The sequence below is a fragment of the Neocloeon triangulifer genome, unplaced genomic scaffold (genome assembly GCF_031216515.1).
Source record: "Neocloeon triangulifer isolate White Clay Creek 2 clone unplaced genomic scaffold, ASM3121651v1 ptg000010l, whole genome shotgun sequence".
Taxonomy (NCBI): domain Eukaryota; kingdom Metazoa; phylum Arthropoda; class Insecta; order Ephemeroptera; family Baetidae; genus Neocloeon; species Neocloeon triangulifer.
This window is the reverse complement of record NW_026775552.1, coordinates 310907-332038: the sequence shown is the minus strand read 5'-3', so window position 1 is coordinate 332038 and position 21132 is coordinate 310907. Positions and strand designations below refer to the sequence as shown.

General features: G+C 35.6%; 1 protein-coding gene across 4 annotated transcripts in view; it reads right to left on the bottom strand.

The window, feature by feature from the left end:
* Positions 1-18356, bottom strand: part of LOC132195811 (dual specificity calcium/calmodulin-dependent 3',5'-cyclic nucleotide phosphodiesterase 1-like) — a 133054-nt gene extending 114698 nt beyond the window's left edge. For 3 of the 4 annotated variants that reach the window (XM_059618025.1, XM_059618030.1, XM_059618029.1), the window contains exons 1-2: positions 10393-10539; positions 1949-2143 (exon numbers count right to left, since the gene is read on the bottom strand). In XM_059618025.1, the coding sequence (XP_059474008.1) occupies positions 1949-2099 (151 nt within the window). In that variant the 5' untranslated portion in view covers positions 2100-2143; positions 10393-10539. Of the gene's footprint in view, positions 1-1948; positions 2144-10392; positions 10540-18281 lie in introns of those variants that run through there. The other variant, XM_059618026.1, reaches the window with a different exon arrangement.
* Between the last annotated feature and the right edge of the window lie 2776 nt (positions 18357-21132).

The window sequence follows — 21132 nt, the reverse complement described above, 5'->3', positions numbered from 1 at the left end:
TTATTTTAAATATTATTCATTTAAATTCCTACGTTTCACCATTACTTTTATGTTGTATTAACTGGTGTTAATGAAAGAAATACGGTTTTAATTTCTTTATATAGGTCTGTAATTAAAATTGTCATTGCTACCAGAAATTATCTGACAATGAAACCAATGGATACTAACATAATGCAAATCTCAAACTTCTTCACATGTTTAATTAATTTACCTATTTTACCTTACGAGCTGCATAGCTGGGCAATTAATCTAATTATTTAGAAACTATTTTTGTAAAATTTAAATTACTATTACATAAATTAAATATGCTTAAAATTAATTTGGTAAATAAAATAAAATTAAACATTTTTTAAAGAAAATATTAGGCTAGATATAAAAGTAAGCAAATATTAATATCATGTTTAAAAAAAATTGAAAGTATAGAGTTATACATACGAATATAATTTATAATGTCCTATAGTTATAAAAAAAAATATTTCCAGAGTTGTTTGAATTAATCTAAATTCGGCATTGTCGTTGGGTTTGCTAGGGTCCAAAATTGTTTCGCAGACATAATTCATTGTGATATTTCTATATATTTTTGAGAAAAATAAAGACATTAATTACTTTTCACATTTTTTCAGGTATTTCTAAAACATTTTTTTCAAAGCTTTCAATGTTTCGTTTAAACAATTTCAATCAAAAATTTCTCAACAGTTAAATTCTAAAATGAATTCAAAATTTTAAAATCAACGTGAAATTCTTCGGCCTTTGCAGATTGTTATTTCAAACAAGAAAAGCAGAAAACGTCATTATTTTGCTTGCAAAGTACTCAAGCCTCTGAAATAAGATTTACAGAAGTTGCAAAAATAAAACCTCGTGGGTTTTTTCTTTGAGCCGTTATTGTGCGTCTTGGGACTTTTCCGCTCGGCTGCGCAACATGACTTTATTTATCCCGCGCGTGTGTGTGTACAAAGGGAGAAATGTGTGTGTGTCTTGTATTTTGTGTTCTTGCGTGGGGCGGCTCATTATATTTCGCTAACAAGGACGGCGAGTATAATTGGCTGCTGAGGCTGAGTCGGGGCCGTGCAAATGAAATCTCGATCCCGGAGAACGTTTCGCTTGAGTAATTTGGTTGCTTTGCGAATCGGCCTTGCTTCAACCGCAACCCGAAATTTTGGACCGCCATAATTAATTGTCGACGACTGGCGCAAATATTTGCCCGCAGGTGTTGACGGATCTATATTTACTCGCCCATGCAAGCCTCGCTCCCGCCGTAAATTAATATCTTGGATGCTCGAATTGTTCGATTTGGCGCAAAATGCTGCGAGCACAAATTTCAGCCTGCAAATGACACTTCGCTTCTGTCAAGCGCAGACGTACAAATTATCTTGCCAGCGCCCCAAGACGCTTTACTAATTAGCTTCAAAGTATTGAAACTCATTAATTTTACTTCATTCCAAACGCTGGTGAAATATTAATGATTTGGTAAAAGCAAACAGCTGCATGATCTTAATGATTTTAAGCCTCAGTTTTTAAAAAAATATTTCCTTTAAATGGATAATTAATTCAAATTGTGCTGAATGTTCTCACTCACAGAATATTATTATAAAAAATTCAGATTTTCTTCATAGAGTTCTTAAAATTGACTAATTATTAAAATTTAATTCACAAAATTGCAGACATCGATTCGCGCCATAGATTTATATTGATACATGTAATTTATCAATAAAATACAAAGTATAAAATATATTATTTTATTTTAGAATCAATTTTTTTAAATTCTTCTTCAGTTATTAAATTCCTTGCTACTAAACGCATTATAAATAATATAAAATTCATAACGATTCATAAGTCAAAATATTTGCAATTATTTAATGAATTTAATCGAAATTACGGTAAATAATTAAATAAATAAATAAATAACAAAAAATACAAATGATATAAATATAAATTAAAAATTGTTTACCTTGTCTCTTCGCGCGGGCCGGGCTGAATGCTTGCATGAAGCGGTTGGTGGCCCCCGCGAAGCCCTCCTGGGGGCCGTTGGGCGGCATCGGGGCTTCAGAACAGAGCAGCACTTTGCGGGCCGTCTCCGGCAGAGACACCACGGTGCCCATTCTGAAGCTGACCTCGCGTGTCCTGTCTCACGGCATCACACTTTCTGCAACACAATAAACAAAAAAATATATACAATTATAATCCCTCTTATGCTGAGACTAATTAAAAAAAATCACATAATTTTACACTCTCAAAGTAAAACATTTATGAAAAAATAAACTAGTTTCGACATTGTTTTTAATAAAATATTGAAAGTTTGTGAGACTTTTAATCAATATTCTTTTGGAGGGGAAGAAAACGGGCTCTGAAAAAATATTCTCAGAATATTATTCTGTTTAGCAACTTCAGTAAAAAAAGCGAAAAGATAAATAGAAAAATATATAAAACAAACACAATAAAGACCGATAAAGATAAAACACTATTTTCCTTGTCTCGACCAAAAAAATAAACGCTACATTTCAATTTATTGCATGTACTGAATATTCAATTCAATGTCGATTTTGTATGTACATTTTTCCAAGCCTCAACAAAAAGATGATTCATCTCCTTTTTTGTCAATTACCAAAACATTCTTTATTCAATACCGTGCGAGAGCGAATAGCGGTCTGACGTCAAAAAAGTATCCAATATTTCATCGACGGGCACATTAAAATTACATTTCGCTTGCCGCGCAAAGTTTAGAGGCGGGATGGGCAAAAAAACTAAAAAAACATACGTATTTCATGAGACGATCCAATTGCACAAAAACCCACCCACCTTCCGTGCACAATCAATTCCCCGAGCCGAAATCCCGGCGGCTCCGGCCGGGCGCGAAAAACGATTGAAGCACTCGAGAGAGCGCCTGCAAAATTGGCGTGTCCGCAATCCGGCCCACTCGCGTGTCGTGCCGGTTGCATTACCAAATTGATCGCGGTGATTAATTTCAGACAAAAACAATCCTCCTCAATGAAACCCAAGCCAGACTGTCTGGTTATTTTTTGCTCTCAAACTTTTCCTCTCTATCGAGCTCAACTAGTTTTATTTCTCCGGCGAAAGGGAGTGAAAATTGAGTTAAGCTTTCGCAGCACACCTTGTGAGATTTCTTTTTCCCTCTTCCATCGCTCTAGAGAGAGAAACTCGGTGTTTGATTACACGCAAACTCTCCCTCTGCTCGGGCTACAAACAAAGACGCAATAAAGAGTTCTGACTAGTTTTTGATGAGTTCGGGACTTTTCGGATCTTGAAGTTTTATAGAGGAAGTTGCAAATATTTTGAAAACTTGAGGGGTTCTGCGCGTTTACAATTGGCAATAAAATATTTAACAGCTTTTTCGTGACGTTCAGGCTTTGCTTTTTGATGGATTGAAATTGACCTATTTAATTTAATTGGCAAAGCCAGAAAAGTAAATATGAAACTGATAAATGGAAAAAGCCCGATTCATTAATTTCCATGATCATCTCCTTGAGTGTCAACTTCTTCAAACAAAGAAACTGATTAATATATATGATTTCATTGCTGATGATCCTTTTATTGCTTAAATTCCCATCGACAAACATTTCCTGCGATGATAATATTTTGTAAAAACACTCATATAATTCAATCAGTCACATTGTTGCATCCTCAAGATTTGTATGTTTTGAAACCATTGATTGAAATACATAATATTAAATAATTATAATATTATTTTAATTTTAAGTTGTTAAAAAAATTTAGATTTACTAAAAACAATGATTTTTAAATAATAAAAAAATAACAAAAAATTAACTTTTAAATTTAATAAGGAAAAAAAGTAAATAAATTTTGTATATTAAAATCACAATAAAAATTATAGCCTTAAAAACACTTATAAATAAAAAAATCTCAGCATGTGGAGAGAACGTGGAACATGGTACGAAATTAACTTGTTAAATTAATCTGGAGCACGCTCACGGCATTTCAGCGGAAATTCCACTGTAATATAAAAAGCCTGTCTGTACCGTCCTTGTTAATAAAACAATGTTTTGCTCGGCCACTCCAAAATAAACTCGAGAGAGGGCGTGGAAAAACCTTTGGTGCCGAAGTTAGCCTGGAATGTGCTCAAGACTGGCAAGGCCTTTTGCGGCAAAGAGAGAAATTTCGGTTAGATAGGTTCGTATATCTTTCTGGAATAATGAAGACCGTTTTCAAGTGCTTCGTTATTTTAATTCCACGCCTCGAGCGGGGGTGAAAAGAAGAAAAACAACTTGCTGCGAGGGCGAAAGATACATAAATGTACAAGCACACGCAGGCAGGTGGGAAAAAAAAAAGGAAGAATCCCGTGCGCAGAGAAGAAGACTTGATTAATTAAAAAAAGAAACGCGAGCGGAACTTTTTGAAAAAAGGAGAGTGCGGGATGTCGAATGGACGCGCAGTTGTTCTACTTCCCTTTGTTGGCGGCGAACAAAAGAAATCAGCGGCGGGAAAAAGCACTGCATGCAATTTAACGACACCGGATCGTGAAATTACTTCAGCAGAGCCCAAGTTTTACTGCCCAGCTCTGCAGATAAACTTGTCGAAAGGCCGCTGATGCATTTTAACCGCAGGCGATTTCACTCCACAAAGAAAGTGTCCGTAATGGTTCCATTTAATTTTTAAGAGTCGTACAAAGTTGGACCTCTTTTTGTTTTTAATTGAGAATTTCTAAAATGAAAATTATAAGGATCTTTTCATTTAAAATTTCAAACCTGTTCGCCAAAATATAAAAAGAGCATTTCCATGAGTAGGAATTTGTTTCGGAAAGTTTCACATAAATGTTTGAAAGATTTTAAAAACGAATGTACCAAAATTTTCACTTTAATGTTTTTTTTTTATAAATTTGAAAACAAACATAAAACGTGTATTGCTCTGCAACTGTGAATAAAATTTCACCATTTGACGTACTTTTTATAAAAAGCCGAACAACTTTTCTATTGAAATTAAAGCTGTAGGTCAAATGTCACGGTCACGTTTAAGCGATTTAATGTTTTTTTAGTGAAAAAGTCCAATTTTGGTGATTGCGGCCCCTTTTGATTTGTCTGCAGGTATAAGAATGAATGTTGCTCGTGTAATTCAACATTTATTATGTAAATTTTAGAAAAGATTAATTTTCTGTTTTCTTTCAAATGGCTCCTGAAAAAAAAAGGTGAAAGGAAACAATTTTTTCCTTTTAACGAAAAAAACTAAAGCAATTCCTCCAAAGGCCCTGATTCTACTCATGGAAATGCCCACAAAGTTTCAGAAATCTTCAAAATCGATTTTTGAATAAATTTACCTGCGGTATTAATTTGATTTTTTATTAATAAATAAATATTAATAATTTTTTACTAATTTCTTTTTAACTGTCTAGTTGAGGACGAAGTGCTGGTCTTTTGCAGCCTGCCTAACTTTGTTCCATCGATTTTTAGTCCTAGCTTCTCTCGCTCAAAACATCAAAGGAAAGTTGAGTTTCCCGCAAATTAATTAAGCCAGCCGGGTTTCGCTTTGTGAAAAATTGTGCTGGCCCGCGCGTCGTTCTCATGCTGTCAGTTTTCCTCAAAACTTTTCTATGTTATAAACTTATAAATGTAGCCGTCAATTTTTGATGAGAGAGCGAGCGAGGAAAAGTTTGGAGTGAGCGCAAAAAGCGTGGAAAGAATTCTCGCGGATCGATATTGCAGTGCCAATGAAGGCATTTGCAGAGTAAGCGCCTTACTTGGGCATAAGTAATGCTTAGTATTCAGCGACGAATGCAAAATGAGCGAGAGACTAATGGTTGGCCTCGCCATTCACAGATTTCTATACAATCGAGGGGAAAATGGCGACCGATTTGCTTGCCTTGTGCATTATAGATTACAATCAGAAAATTGGGCATTTACTGCGACTCGATGGATGGCGGATTCGCGTGCAGCACAGAGAAAAATAATGGAAAAGCAACAAGAAGGTTGTTGCTACCTCTACTTTACCCTTGTAAACTCTTGAGAACAAAAAAAAAACACACAACGAGTTTTTCTAGAAGAATGAGAAAAATGTTTTTGAATTTTAAGCCGGCTATTACTTGATAGTAATCGTGCGTATCGTTTCGTAGAGAAACTACCTATAAACAAAACAATGAGCTCAAATAACGTTAAGAGGAAAAACCTACTTTTAATCCAAACATCACGAATAAATTCTTGAAGAAGAGGAAGTAAAAAAAATTTCTACAACAAAGAGAAACAATATTTTCTGTGACTCATCAATTTGCCAAGCAACCTTAAGCTTCATTTAAAAAATTCCAATTTCTTCTGGATATTAATTATTTACCCATTTTTATAATTTATTTTTTTAGTTAATAGTTGATATACAAAACTACTGGAAAAGAGTTCATGTAATTAGTCTTATGACGACTTCTAAATATTTCCAAATAAGTTGAAAAGCTGCCGTATAAATATGATTTAAAAGGTAATTAAATACTTTAATAAGTATTTACAGAGACGATCGTTATTCTAATATGCAAATTTATGAAACAAATAGGTATAAAAATATATTTAATATTAATAAATTTAAAAGATATCAATGAAATTTAAAATTAACTTCAATAGTTTTATGTATTGAATTAATATAAATAAGTTGATTCTCTAACTTTCATTCAATCGCCATTAAATACATAAATTAATACTTGAAATGATGTGTTTGAATTGTATCCGTCTTCTGATTGATGCGTTGATTGAGTCATACTTAGCATGAAAGAGATGATTAAGCTTCTATAGTTAAATTTCAATTTTTTTTTTAATATTGAAGAATGAATTAAAAAATATCACTGATTTATGCTTGAATTTGATTTTTTTTTCACACCAACAGTAATTATTTATTGTTAATTTGTTTAATTTTTTTTCTTTCAATAAGAAAATTGACCCTTTTTACCAGTTTATCAGAAAGATTGATTCACAAAGAGGCACCGCAACTAATGGTGAGCCCCAATATATTCACCAAAAAAATTCTAATTTTGGTCCCTTCCGCTTAAACTCTATTCATTAGCGTGCCATTTCACACATTTGAACGATGCAAATTCGGCGAGATTGAAACTCTTTCAAAGAATAATGCGGTTAGGGTAATCCATGGAATTCGTTTTTCGCCCCACAAAAGACCGCGTCTCTTTCAGGCGAAATTGAATGAGCAGCAAGAAGCGCAGCCTCGCTGCGAGAGACGCAAATGTGTTGGCATTTGAGGCTTCCATTCCGGCTGCATGCAAATGAGGCCATTTACTGCTCTTTCGCCAACAGGTCGCTCGACCGCATGCAAATTTCGCCCATCTGACAAAAATCATTATTTCCCTCGGTGCACCCAGAACAACACTTTTCCAAAACTTAAATTGGACTCGGCGCATCTGCAGCCGAATTTCAATCACTGTCCCGTTTTTTGCAACTCCAATTTCGCGCTCCGGGTGTGCGTACGTTATATTTATCGGAGTTTCGCCTGCTTTCCCTCTCTGGTAAGCGCATTTTGTGATGACGTCGTCAAAAAGTCGATTTGCGCGACAGCCGGCTTAAAAGCGGCTCTGGCTCTGCATTTGACTTTTAAGAGCTTTTCTGTTGAAAAATGGAGAACTAACTCTCTGAAAGCCCACTTGGCCCGTGCATTTGTATTTGCGTTTATAATTTAAATTTTTGGATATAATTTTTAAACTAAAATTTCCCATTAACAAGTCTTTGGGGGAAGTAATTTGTCAATAATTATAATTCATAATTTTGAATTTATTGTTATTTCGTATGGTACATAAAAAAAGGTTTACTGCACAATTCTTATCATTTCTCTTAATGACATTCAACTGTATAATTTTGTATTAACATTTGGATGGATCGCTTTTCGTGATAGATCAGATCAATAAACTCGATTTGGACGATTTGCAACTCAAGATGGAGAGCGCAACTAAATTCCATGCAAAGATTTAACTTTCTTAAGGTTAATTCTAATTCTTGAAAGAAATAAACTTAGTTTATTTTTATATTAAAAAATGACAATAAATATTTATTTGTAATATTCATTTATTTTTAGTTTTGTAAATAAATATAATCAATTTACTGATCTTCTTAGTAGATCAATTTATAAACGAATTATCCATTTATAATTCAGTTATTATTATTTTAACAACCACGAATAAAATGCATCATTATAGAGATCATTTTAAAGAATTGTGCAATTTCAAGCAAAGATTTGTGCTGATTAATATTTGAAAAATAAAATTCATATAAAAATATCATAAAATGGAATATTTGATTAATACACTTTTTCATATTCATAAATGATTTCAATTAATTAGCAATGGTACGAATAAACATAAATAAAAAAAACAAGCGAAAAAAAGAGTTTTCAATTAACTCGAATCCTGATAGTTCCACCTTTTCCTGTTTTCAAGCAAATCTGCATTTATATGTTTTATTTAAATTCAACTTACAATTCAGTTGAAATTAAGATTATACAAATACACTATATTATTTACTGTTTCATATAAATCAAAACATTTCATAGACCATTATTCTCATTTTCAGTGTACTCAAATGTTGGGTGTCTGATAAACTTTGTCGTCGTCGTTTGTAAGTTAGAAATTATTCAACGTGCTCGGTGTTCACGGTATCTTGATTTAGTGAAATTGAGTTCACGACCAAAGTCTTGAAAGCTGTATCGCCGCCGCAATCAATAAATCAATCAATATCGAGTTATAAAATATGTCACGTGAGAGGCTCAAGGCAACTTTCCCATTAAACAGATTTTCACTCACAATGCCAGCGATAAATTGCAAGAAAATTTTCATTGCAAATATTGAATATTAATAAAATGAAAAAAGACTAATCTCTCATTGTGAGTTAGAATTTAATATGCAACCAATTTTGACATTTTATGATTAATTTGATTAAAAATAAGGGAATTAATTATTTTTAGTGCTTCTACGAATATGTAAATACTTGTGTAATTAAATTTTATACCTTTAAAAGGAGAATTTTGAGTGGAAGAGGAGCTGGGTCGGCGTGAGCGGCACCAAAGGGAAGAAGAATCAAGAGTAAGGGCCGCGGTGTGGGCAGGTGCGCGGGGTCACTGCTGCGCGCGAGTGTGTCACACGCACACATCCACGCGTGTCGCAACTGCTGGAAAAGGTCGACTTTTTCCGTGTCCATCCGCACAGATTTCCCCTGCGCCCCAAGGGCTGCCTCGCTCGCTCGCTCGCTCGCACACAACGAGACCAACTTTTCCGCCCCAGGGGCTGCCTCGGTGCTCAGAAATTCGTACCGCGGGCCACGTTTTGAATCGCAATCCCCACCTGAATAAATCTGTGTGTTTGTTTCTCAACACGAATTATGCATTTTCAGGCGGAGGACAAAAAGAAGATCTGAAATTGGGAAAAACAGTTAAAGCTGACAACTTATTTTGGGACTTATTATTACTTTTATAAACTTCTATTTTTTAAGTAAATTCTTTCGTATTTTTAATTGTGAGATAATTTTTATTCATTTTTCCACTTTTTAATGTTTAAATAAAAAATTAACTCTTAAATTGAACGTGAACTTCAGTTGTTTACTCAAAACCCAATTGGCCTAGTTGCTTTTGAGACGCAGCTCGAAAGCATATTAAATTTATTTCCGGCCGCGTTTAAGCGTGCTCGACTTACGCAGTAGAAATAAAGCAGCTTGTAATTAGAGTTAAGCAGCATTTGCCGTGGCTGCGACGTCCTTTAATCATTTCCCGGGACGCGTCACTTTTGCGAGCAAAGAACGTTTCCTTCCATGTGCAGAGTTTGTTTTGTCTCAAACAAAAGCGCAAAGGCGCTCAAGCTAATTATCATAATGTGCCTGAGAATTAATTTAATTAGCAAGTTGCCGAACAGCGACCGCGCTCGCTTTGCGTCATCTTCGTGAAATCAAATTAAACTGTTTCACTCACTTTTCAAAGCTAATTGGGATTTGAGCAAGTTTGCTCAAAAACTTTGGAAATTTCGAAAGTTGTTCCTTAACAAATTAGGCAGAATTTATGTTATAGGAAAAATTTATCATAAAAATTCCTGACGAATTCAACTCTTATAACAAAAACGGAAGTATATATAATTAAAAATCATATCGGGATACCAGTTGGGGAGGGGAATGATATTTAATACTATCATTTTTATTAAATTTCTTTTTGGATAATTTTGAGGGCTTCCGTAAAATACCCTCACGTGGACAAAGAAAAAAGTAAAGAAAACTCTGCAAATTTCTTCCGTCCCCGAGTCAAATTTTGTATGGTAAATTTTGTAGCGCATTTGGTCAAATTTGCCCGCGCTTAAATCGGAGGAATGCAGCCTCGGCGGGCAGAAGCGCGAGAAACGGCAAATCAAATAATTGAGCCTGGCGAATGTTAAATAACCTTATAGATAAGCGGTTTTTACCCTACCTTGGGGACGCGGCGATGGTCCTTGGTCAGTTTGAGGTCCTCGGCAGGTCGGCCAAGTCCTCCGTCGGCTCAAATTCGGCGAAAGACGGGCGAGTTTCGTTACCGCGGCACCACCGCGGTTGATCCGAGCACTGCACGAAAAATGCACTTTCCCTCCCTCCGTGGCCTCCTCCATCCTGCTGCTGCTGCTGCTGCTGCTTGATGCTCAAAGGCCTCAAAGACGAGAGCGAACAAGTCAGGACAGGCATGAGACACGTGTCGCGTCCTGACTTGTTCGCTCTCGTCTTCGTCGTCTTCCAACCCAAGCAACAGCAGCCGGCGGAGCGAAAGTGTTCATTCCTGGCTCTTGCAACGAAAGTCGCCCGTATTTCGCCGAATTTGAGCCGACGGAGGACTTGGCCGACCTGCCGAGGACCTCAAACGGACCAGGGACTATCGCCAAGGTAGGATAAACCGCGTTTTAAAATTTATTTCACATTATTTACATCATATTTGGTTTGCCGTGTCGGCCCCTCTCGCGCTTCTGCCCGCCAAGGCTGCATTCCTCTGATTCGAGCGCGGGCAAAAAAATGCGCTACTAATTGTAAAACCAAAACATTTAGCTCCGAGGCCCTTTTGCGCATGTTATCTTAATTCAATCAACTTTTCCAACGTTTGCTCACCACCTGTAGGATCATATTAAGTATTTTATATAAGAAAAAGTTGGCACTAAGTTATTTTTTTTTTAAACTGTATTATTTCTACTCACGTGTGCGGAGTTTTAAATTTTTGATAAAAACAATTCGCCATAAGAAATAAATTAAATGACGCACTCATTCTTATTTCATTTTTGCGAGCGTCAAGAAGAATTTTAGTCATTGAGCAGAGACAAATGAAAGAAATTTTAAGAAATTGAATATGTAACTTGGCTTATTTTGTTTCTGAGTTTTTGACGGTTTTTAGTGTCATAAATCTTTATTTTTGTAAAAAAGCTTCATTAAGATTATTTGTCAACTTTTCCAAATACATGCATATTTTGCAACAAAGAAAGAATTCCAATGTCAGGTGGGAAGGGAGAACAATTCGGAGAATTGCAATTACCGACGGCGCAGACAAGTGCGAATGAGTGCGTAAAATTGGAATGGCGAGGTTGGATCGATTTGAGGGAGGCGTGGATGAGAGAGATAGAGCGAAACGCGATGACCAGAAACAACAAGAAATCAATGCTGCAGCTGCCACGGGCTATTTTCGTATATTTTTGTTTTCCACCTTTTCGCCTTATTTATTTAACGCCGCAGCGCAGGTGTTTCCTCTCAAGAAGAAAAGTTTTGCGACAAATTTTCTCTTTCAACGACGCACAAAAGTAAGAGATCGAATTGCGAGTTTGTGTTGACACTTTTTTTAGCCTCCATTTGTGCAAATTCACGCGTGACTTGCACCCGAGAGGAAAATTACGTTGCTTGCACAACTCACGACACAGTTATTTTCTTTTCTAACAAGCCCAAAGCGCAAATCGTCCTTTTACGTGCTCCGAGAGCTGTTTACAGACCAATTTACTTTTTCCCTCCATCATCCATTGTGGATAAACTGCTCTGACATATTTTTATTTTTGAGTTTTATAAACATTTATTATTTCTTGTAAAAACCATATTTTGTTTAAGGTTTAGCAAAAGCATATTTTAGTGTTTTTTTTTTTCAAATTGCAAATGGAAATGTTGTATAATATATATAAAAACCTCTCATTATAGTAAATGTTATTAAAAACTAACAAAAAATGTAAATTATTCATTTCTAATTTATTACAATTGATCAGTTTTTCAAACGTTAAATATTATATATTATTTTTTAAATAATATTTCAAAACATAAAGATAAACTATTTTTTATTTATTATTATTTCTGAACATAAAGTAACTTTTTAAATTATTAAACCTTTCTAATAGTGTTATTAAAGTGCAAAAATTAATTAACTTTAGAATTCGCTGTATTTTTTCGTGAAGAAAAAGACATCTTAGAGCATTTAAGAATTACTTTTGCATTGCAAGTCTATCCTGCGGAATATATTATATGGAAATACAGAGGCCGAGGGAAACTTGTTTTGAGAGACAAGTTGAAGTGGGCCAATTTGCAATTCCATCCGAATTGAAATGGTGAAGAGGCCCGCGAATGTTTCCGTCGGGGCCTCCGCAAACGTTCCTCGAGAGCCGCACCTAATTCAAGATAGATTGCATCCGTCACAGCAACTTTATTTACGGCAGAGTCGAAAATTTGTTTGCTTTTGAAAAATATTTCTCTCCTTAACCGCGAAATTTCTCTGCGACATCATTTCCTTGTTAGGCATGAAACTTTCGTCGTCTCTCATCAAAACTTTCCTAATAAATATGAATCTGCGGCTCATCTCACGTATGTTATAATATGTTGCAAAGCTCCGTGTCTGCCATTTGTGTGCCTCGCCAGCTGCAGAATTACGCAAAGGGGTGACGAGAGTTAAACTCAGCCCGACTCCTCCTCCTGGCAATAATGAGCGACGAACACAATGCGCCTGTCTCACCCTAATTAAAGGAAATATGCCAAATGAAATGAAGTGACTTTGAGTGAAAAGAACTCGATAAATGGGTCCTAAAGACACCTTGCTTTCCCGGAAAATCTTGTGTGTAAGCGAGTAATCAATTTGAGAAATAATAAAAGTGCAGATGTGACGTCGAAAAGGACGCTTCGAGCCGGCGTGAAAAGTATTTGCATCACCATTACTTCACCTATATATCCGGCCGACCGATGCACCGTCTCTTCCAATAATTCTTTTGTTCCTTACTAATGACTTGTCACCAGCAAACGCACACACTCATGCCTGCATTCCTCGCGTTCCCCAATTTCAAAAAGTACTTTCCCGTGGGAATTTTGAAATAATTTTGACATATTTGAAATCTACATAAAAAGATGAGATTGGCGCAGTTTGAATCGTAATTCTACGACAGTTAGAAGTGAAAGTAGTTCTGGTACAAATAATTTTTATTCAAAGTTTTTATATCATTTCGATCTGTTCTGATCATGATTATAAAACTTTGAATAATTTTTATCATCAATATTCAATTTCTTTCATAATACATGATAATTGATTATTTTATATTGATAGAATTCTCATTTTCTCATACTCGGCCAAATTGACACGCGCCGCTGTTTCGCCGCGCGCGCACAGACTTTTGCGCGAATGCAAATGTTTTTTAGAACGCGTTAATCTAAAGAATTCAAAATTTCACCGTTGGTAGGTAATGATGTAAAGTATGTTTTGATGTGCTAATCTTTAATAAGTCTTAATTATGAGCGGAGTAATTAACGTTTCCGCGAGAAATTTGTTCTGGCTATTTAAAAAATGAAGGAAATTTTTTAAAAATATTAAAATAAAGAGAAAAATGTTGCCAATTAAATTTCCTACAAATTCTCTCATAGATCTGATGACGTCAGAATTTTTATTGCTTATGTACAGAAGACTTAAAGTCAAAAAATAATTTTTTTACTTATAACAAAATTTTTTTAATTTTTTTCAAGATAGCCAATCGATTGGAAATTTAATTGTCAGCCTAGAACTCGAATTTCATCAAAAAATATTCAGCCGTTTTGAAATTGCATCTCTCTTTCCAAAGAGCGCGCCAATGCCACTACTCCTCTTCTTCAGCAGATTGAGGAGTCGTTAAATAATTTTTTCTTATTTCAAAACGGCTGAATATTTTTTGATGAAATTCGAGTTCTAGGCTGAAAATTAAATTTCCAATCGATTGGCTATCTTGAAAAAAATTAAAAAAATTTTGTTATAAGTAAAAAAATTATTTTTTGACTTTAAGTCTTCTGTACATAAGCAATAAAAATTCTGACGTCATCAGATCTATGAGAGAATTTGTAGGAAATTTAATTGGCAACATTTTTCTCTTTATTTTAATATTTTTAAAAAATTTCCTTCATTTTTTAAATAGCCAGAACAAATTTCTCGCGGAAACGTTAATTACTCCGCTCATAATTAAGACTTATTAAAGATTAGCACATCAAAACATACTTTACATCATTACCTACCAACGGTGAAATTTTGAATTCTTTAGATTAACGCGTTCTAAAAAACATTTGCATTCGCGCAAAAGTCTGTGCGCGCGCGGCGAAACAGCGGCGCGTGTCAATTTGGCCGAGTATGAGAAAATGAGAATTCTATCAATATAAAATAATCAATTATCATGTATTATGAAAGAAATTGAATATTGATGATAAAAATTATTCAAAGTTTTATAATCATGATCAGAACAGATCGAAATGATATAAAAACTTTGAATAAAAATTATTTGTACCAGAACTACTTTCACTTCTAACTGTCGTAGAATTACGATTCAAACTGCGCCAATCTCATCTTTTTATGTAGATTTCAAATATGTCAAAATTATTTCAAAATTCCCACGGGAAAGTACTTTTTGAAATTGGGGAACGCGAGGAATGCAGGCATGAGTGTGTGCGTTTGCTGGTGACAAGTCATTAGTAAGGAACAAAAGAATTATTGGAAGAGACGGTGCATCGGTCGGCCGGATATATAGGTGAAGTAATGGTGATGCAAATACTTTTCACGCCGGCTCGAAGCGTCCTTTTCGACGTCACATCTGCACTTTTATTATTTCTCAAATTGATTACTCGCTTACACACAAGATTTTCCGGGAAAGCAAGGTGTCTTTAGGACCCATTTATCGAGTTCATTTCACTCAAAGTCACTTCATTTCATTTGGCATATTTCCTTTAATTGGGTTGTTCCAAAGAACTTTCGTAATCTACGAATCTCTAACCTTGATTGATAAAGTCTTTGGTAATCATTACGGAATTCAATTCAATAACTGACTTACATTTTATTAATTGTAATATTGTAATAGTTTTTAGAAGAAGAAGGATAATGCAATTACAATTAAAAAAGACATTCCAACTTAAAATTGCGTCGATTGGAACGCGAGTGCAAGAAAAACCAAAAAGCAAAAGCTAATGAATTAAACAAACCTTGTTAATCTGCTTTGTCGCCTCGGCCGTTTTGATGACGATTGTCGGCCAAAATCGGCACGTCCAACAAAGACTACTATGCATGATGAAACTCCAGCTGATACTGGTCAGTGATCATATGGTCTGAGATGCAATTATCACTTTTTCAATGAGAAAGGCGGCAACGAGATCCAACTCGTCAAAGTTAACAAAATGAAATAAGTAAATTGAACTCAGATTTCTTGTAAGATTTACACTTTTAGGGGCAATGAAGCGACGACCGCCGATTAGTCAGTTATAGATCTCACGATTCGGCGCGCTGCAAATGTAAGGTTTGTTTGGTTTATTTTGCTTTACTTTTTTCGTTCATCCTGCACTCGCGCTCTAATTTTTGCTTGAATGAGTGAGCTCTTTTTTTCAGTGAAATTTATCCAGAAAGGAGAGAGATTTCAGGAAAATATTAATTGTAATTAATTTTGCTAAAGAATTTTTAAATAAATAAAATTAATTCTGAAATCTAGGAATTAATTAATCCATGGCAAAGAAAGGTAAAATAAATCTCTTAAATTTGCTCACGATTTGTACCTTGAATCTATTTTTTTTTAAAAGCGAAAGTAAATAGAAAAAAACTCAAATGAAAGGCCAGTCGTTTTGGATTCCTCATTAAGAAATAAAAAATTTTATAATTATGAAGTTCAAAACTTCCTAAATCTCTAATATTAATTTTTCAGGTGAAATATTAATAATTTTTTTGTAACAAAATAATTAATTTAATTCGTTACATTCCCCTAAAAAAGATATTAATTGTAACTCCGTATAAATAAAAATTAATGTTAAAATTATCAACCCCTCAACGTGTTTCATAATTTGAAAATTTTATGCACGCAGTTAATAATTCCCTTCCATAAAAGGAGACCGTTAAGATCTGGCGATAAAATTCCCTACCAGCTTGTGTGCGTTCGTTTTTCCCTCGCCGAGATCATTCCAGCATACATTTTTTACTGCGCTGTTATATTTTTACGAGGCCCTAAAACTCTTATAAGTTTTTCTGCTGCTGTGTTCAATAATAATCGTTATGTTCTGGAAGACCGTAAAGTAATTTTCCTTATTCGGTTTTGGGCGAAATCGATGCGCGCAGCGGAGGAATATGCAGGCCATTAAATTGGCAATCAAGCCGAGCTATGTCAATATTGTACAATCAAACATTAAATTAACCCCGTCTCTCGTCAGGTGAGCAAAGCAAAGCGTTTTCCGCTCCCTAGCTCAAGGGGCTGCCGACAAAAGAGGCCGTGTGTGTGTGTCTACGTGCGAGGGAGAGACGCGGCCGAGTGTTTGCTCTGCAGATCGATCTCGTGAAATATTCATCGACCTAATCTCCTTTATGACATCATCCACTTTGCAAGACTCAAATTAAAAGTCGCACGCATCCTCCGGCATTAGGCAACTTTGAAATTTAAAACTCCATAGGCGGAGGGGGAAAATTGTGCTTTCAGGAGGTGCTTTTCAACCTTTGTGAGAAGGTTAAAATTTCATTTTAATTGAAATTAAATATTCACTGCAATTACTTTTTCTTTAAGCTCACATTTAACTGTAAAATTTACTGAAGTAGTAAAAAATTTTAATATATTCACATAAATTTCTTTATTCATTATTTCTTTTTTTAATTTTGTAAAATTTCATTTAATTTTAAATTAAAACTTGTAGATTTTTCAGAAATTTCAAAACTTTGAGATTCGATTAAAGGAAACTTTCACAGTTAACAAATATTTCTTCTTTCTGCCAATGTTGAAACGAAAGAGATTTCATGCAAACTTTGCTTCTCTGGTGATAAGCTGGACTCAAGCACAAATTAACATTCTTGCGTTTTGTATACAACTTGAAGTGGTCGCTCTTAACCTCTCTATATGAGGTGAATTCCACATAATATTGGCCAAACTTTGAGAGGCGCGTTTACCAAAATAAACTGGTCATTGCTGTGCCGCCGCGTTTATCAAAACATCAAAGCGAACCCGATATCTCAATTCCAGCTAGGTTTTGAGGCCAAACGGAAAAGCGGAAAATTTGCAAAACGTGCGGAATCAAATTGCTCTTTTTTTAATCCAAACCAAATTCAATGCCCATGGTCGTTTTTCGCTCTCCCAATTTGTCTAATTGACCCGGATTAGTTATTCCCGGAACCGGCAGGCGTTGTTGGGAAAAGCCAAATTTGTGACGTCGGTCATGCCTTGTGTATTGTTCAATACCGAATTTATTGCCAGCAGGAGAAACAAACGTGACCTTTCACTTTTACATAAATTACATTACATCGGTTGAGAGTATTAAAAATAATTCGGCCGTATCATGAGAGAATAAAAGAAGACGTGGGCCGCTGGGAATCGCATGGTGAACGTTAGTAAAAAAATTACAATTATTACGCGACGCAAAAATGAACATTAAATAAAAATGGAAGTGCAGAAAACGGGCTTTCTCCTATTTGATTTATCTTTTATTTTTTAAATAATAATAAAAAAATTTCAACAAGGAAAAAGCTTGTTTTCTTCAATTTCACGATCATTTCATCAAATGCCGAGTTCCTCAAACAAATTAAAATAAATACAATAAGATGACAGTGCCAGTCTAACAATCTCTATATTTTTGTATATTTACACTTATGACATTTAACACCAACTATAGAAGAGAATCTATTCTACTACCCTGTTTTCTGCTGAAGATTACAAGACAAGGGAAAGGAAGAAAGAATTGTACAAAAGAGACACAAATACACGTACACAATTTGCTTTTTATTTTTGTGAGAGGGAGTGTGGGGGGGGCGGCTGTGAGGCCGCCCCCGGGGGTGGAGGGTGCGTGCGGTGGAGGCACGTTCCGCTGCCGGGGGTGCAACACCAAGAGCAAACCACTTGTGGCTGCGCGTACCTGAGCAGGAAAGCTAGGGTGGTCTCTCGGCTGCTCGGGGCCGCTCCAAGTCGCCGACTGAGGGGTGGCTGCAGCTGAGCCCGCTCGCTCACCCTCACCAGCAGCAGCGGCAGCCGGGCAAACCAGGCCTGCATGCGCCCTCTCTATATCGCCGCCCCGAGTCAAAGCAGCCCCCAGAAACTTTGGCTACCAAAAGGCCCGAGACCATTTTTTTTTTGTTTAAATTCCTCTCCGGACCAAGTTTCGCACCCTCGATTTGATGAAATAAGCTCTACTCTCGCTTGACCACCCTGACCTCGGTCAAATTCGGGAGCCCCAGGGTCGTTTTTGAGAGAAAGGGGTGCGAGATAATGAGGATGCTGCCGGGTGAAGTGACGCCCCTCTTGCTGCTCTGTGTGTTGTTGTGAGCCTCGCAAATGTCTACATGACACCGCACAACACCTACCCCTGTCAAGTTTCGTTATTTTTTTATCCTCTCCTCAGCGCTTTTTGAGCCGCTCTCGCCGCCGCGGATAATTCCGCTCGGGATGAAGGTGCCGGCTTATTATATACGCGTTGATTCACCCACGTTGCGGCCTTCGTTATTCGAGCAGACTTGGCAAATTTAATAAAGAGGTGCCATTTCATTATAATTATTCTCTTGCAAAAAATCTTCCATAATTTTTTTTACACAAATTCCGCAACAATATAAAAATTCAGTGGCCACAAATTCATGAAAAAAGAACTTTGGAAACGCTTTTCAGCACAATTAAGTTGAAGCTTTTTAATAATTGTGTTTTATTCCAATTTAATTAATTACAATCTCTCTAACAATTAAAAGCAGCAAAGTCGCTATTTTCTGTACTGTAAAAGAACGACAATGTAAGTGGCGACAAAGCTAAACAATGAAGTCAAGCTTCTCATTGAAAGTTCAAAGAACGGTCCGCATCGTATTTCCAGTGTTTTTTTTTTTGCAGTGAATGGCCACGGCCTGCAACGAATTGCCAATGCTGCTCTGGACTCCAATTGTTCATTGATCAAGCAATTGCACTGCAACAATGGGGAATAAAATTTAAGTTTTAATTTTGGAGAGTTTAATTTTACTTCTCTCTGGACTGTGTGGCCTGCATATAAGAATAAAATAGTCTCGGCCGTGAAAAGAAAAATGTAGGGCAAGTACAACGCCACTTCAAGGATTTGACACCAGATCAATGTAAAGATTAGATAATTTTTTAAACTGATTTAAATAATTTTAAATCAAACTTACCGTTGCAAGAATAAAGGTCATCATGCAAAGAATGATGATGAAGAGGTAAGTCGCTAATGCGTTATTTACTTGCTCAACAAAGCTGTGCATGTTTAAATTTTTAATAAATTACGTTTAACATTGAGAAATTACTTTGATAGATCCTGTTGGCAAACTATCCACTGGCTTAAGGAGCACCTTGGATGCATTTTTAAAGGCCCAACATACTGCAAATTAGCTTGCAAAATTCAACGCAAGCTCTTTAATTGCATTAATTAAGAAAAAGATAATAGCGTTTTGAGCGTATTTCTTGCAAACCAACAGAAACTCCGCCAGTGACGGAGCCGTTCTGCTGAAAAGCACGTCATGGAACGAATAACTGCCCATTTTTCAGGATTGACCGAATAAAACACTCCAGCCAAGATTATCGGAGCAACGGTGTAAAACCAAAAGGTTCTTTGATGAAAAAATTGGGAGGCAGCCAATCAAACTGGAACTGTTTTTTTTTCCGTAAAAATCCATACGACGCTGGCGACTGAAACTTGCTAATTGAAAATAATGAATGAAATGAGCCAAAATTTACAATGGTTTCGAAAGTTGTGGAAAATTTTTGGCCGGCGGAGTACGTATACCCTGAATACGTCGCATTGAGTAGTGGCAGGGCAGGCAGCAGGAGACAAAGAAGTTCGTATAATTTTAGAAGTTTGTTTTTCAATAAATTTCTCTCGATTTCAACGTTGAAGCCAAAAAATTGGTTGATTTTCAAAATCTGGCGCACATTGAGGGGCAAACGAGCCAGAATTGGATTCATTCTGCAGAGGAATATTTATTGAGTGAAAAGTGTTCGGTTAAATTTCATCAATCCCAAATGCCATTAAAGTAATTGCTTTCGTAATATCAAATATTATGGTGAAGCATATATGACGTCAAATCGTTTTATTGAATATATCGAGGATTCATCAAATTTAATGGTTTGACGGGAAAGCACAAAGTATTTGGAAAAAAGCAAAGGTATAGTTTTCTGTTTGAAACATTTTTTAATTTTCCAAACAAATTTAGGGCAGTGTTTGATAAGAGTTCATTTTCATTTTAAGCGTATTAAAAACGCGGGGCAAAAAGATTTAATTCATTTGAATATTTCGTTACATCAATTTAGCTAATGTAAAAAATAGGTTGTATTAATATTTAGATCACTTAATTAATTTCCATCTATTTTTTAAATAATTCATTTTTATCTAAAATTTATATATGAAATATTATAATTATTTATATTACTATATTGACTCTCAATAGGAAATTAAATGATTTATTTAACAATATGCTTGTAAATGTTGACATGCAATAAAAAATCAACTACAAATTATTAGCAGAAGTTCACGATCGAGGGTTGATTCATGGTGCGATTTGAATTTAAATTCGGCTTTTTCTCGATGGGTAAATTATTAAGATATGAAAATTGCTGAAACACTCAGTTATTGGCCGCAATTTATTTATGACTGTGAAAATACAAATCAGTCCTTGAATTGGACGAGGACGACGAAGTAAGTGAGAACGGTGCCCATGAGATTAGTGAAGAAGCCAAGCGACAGATGAAAAAACGCGCCTCCCTTGGCCACGAAGGTGTTG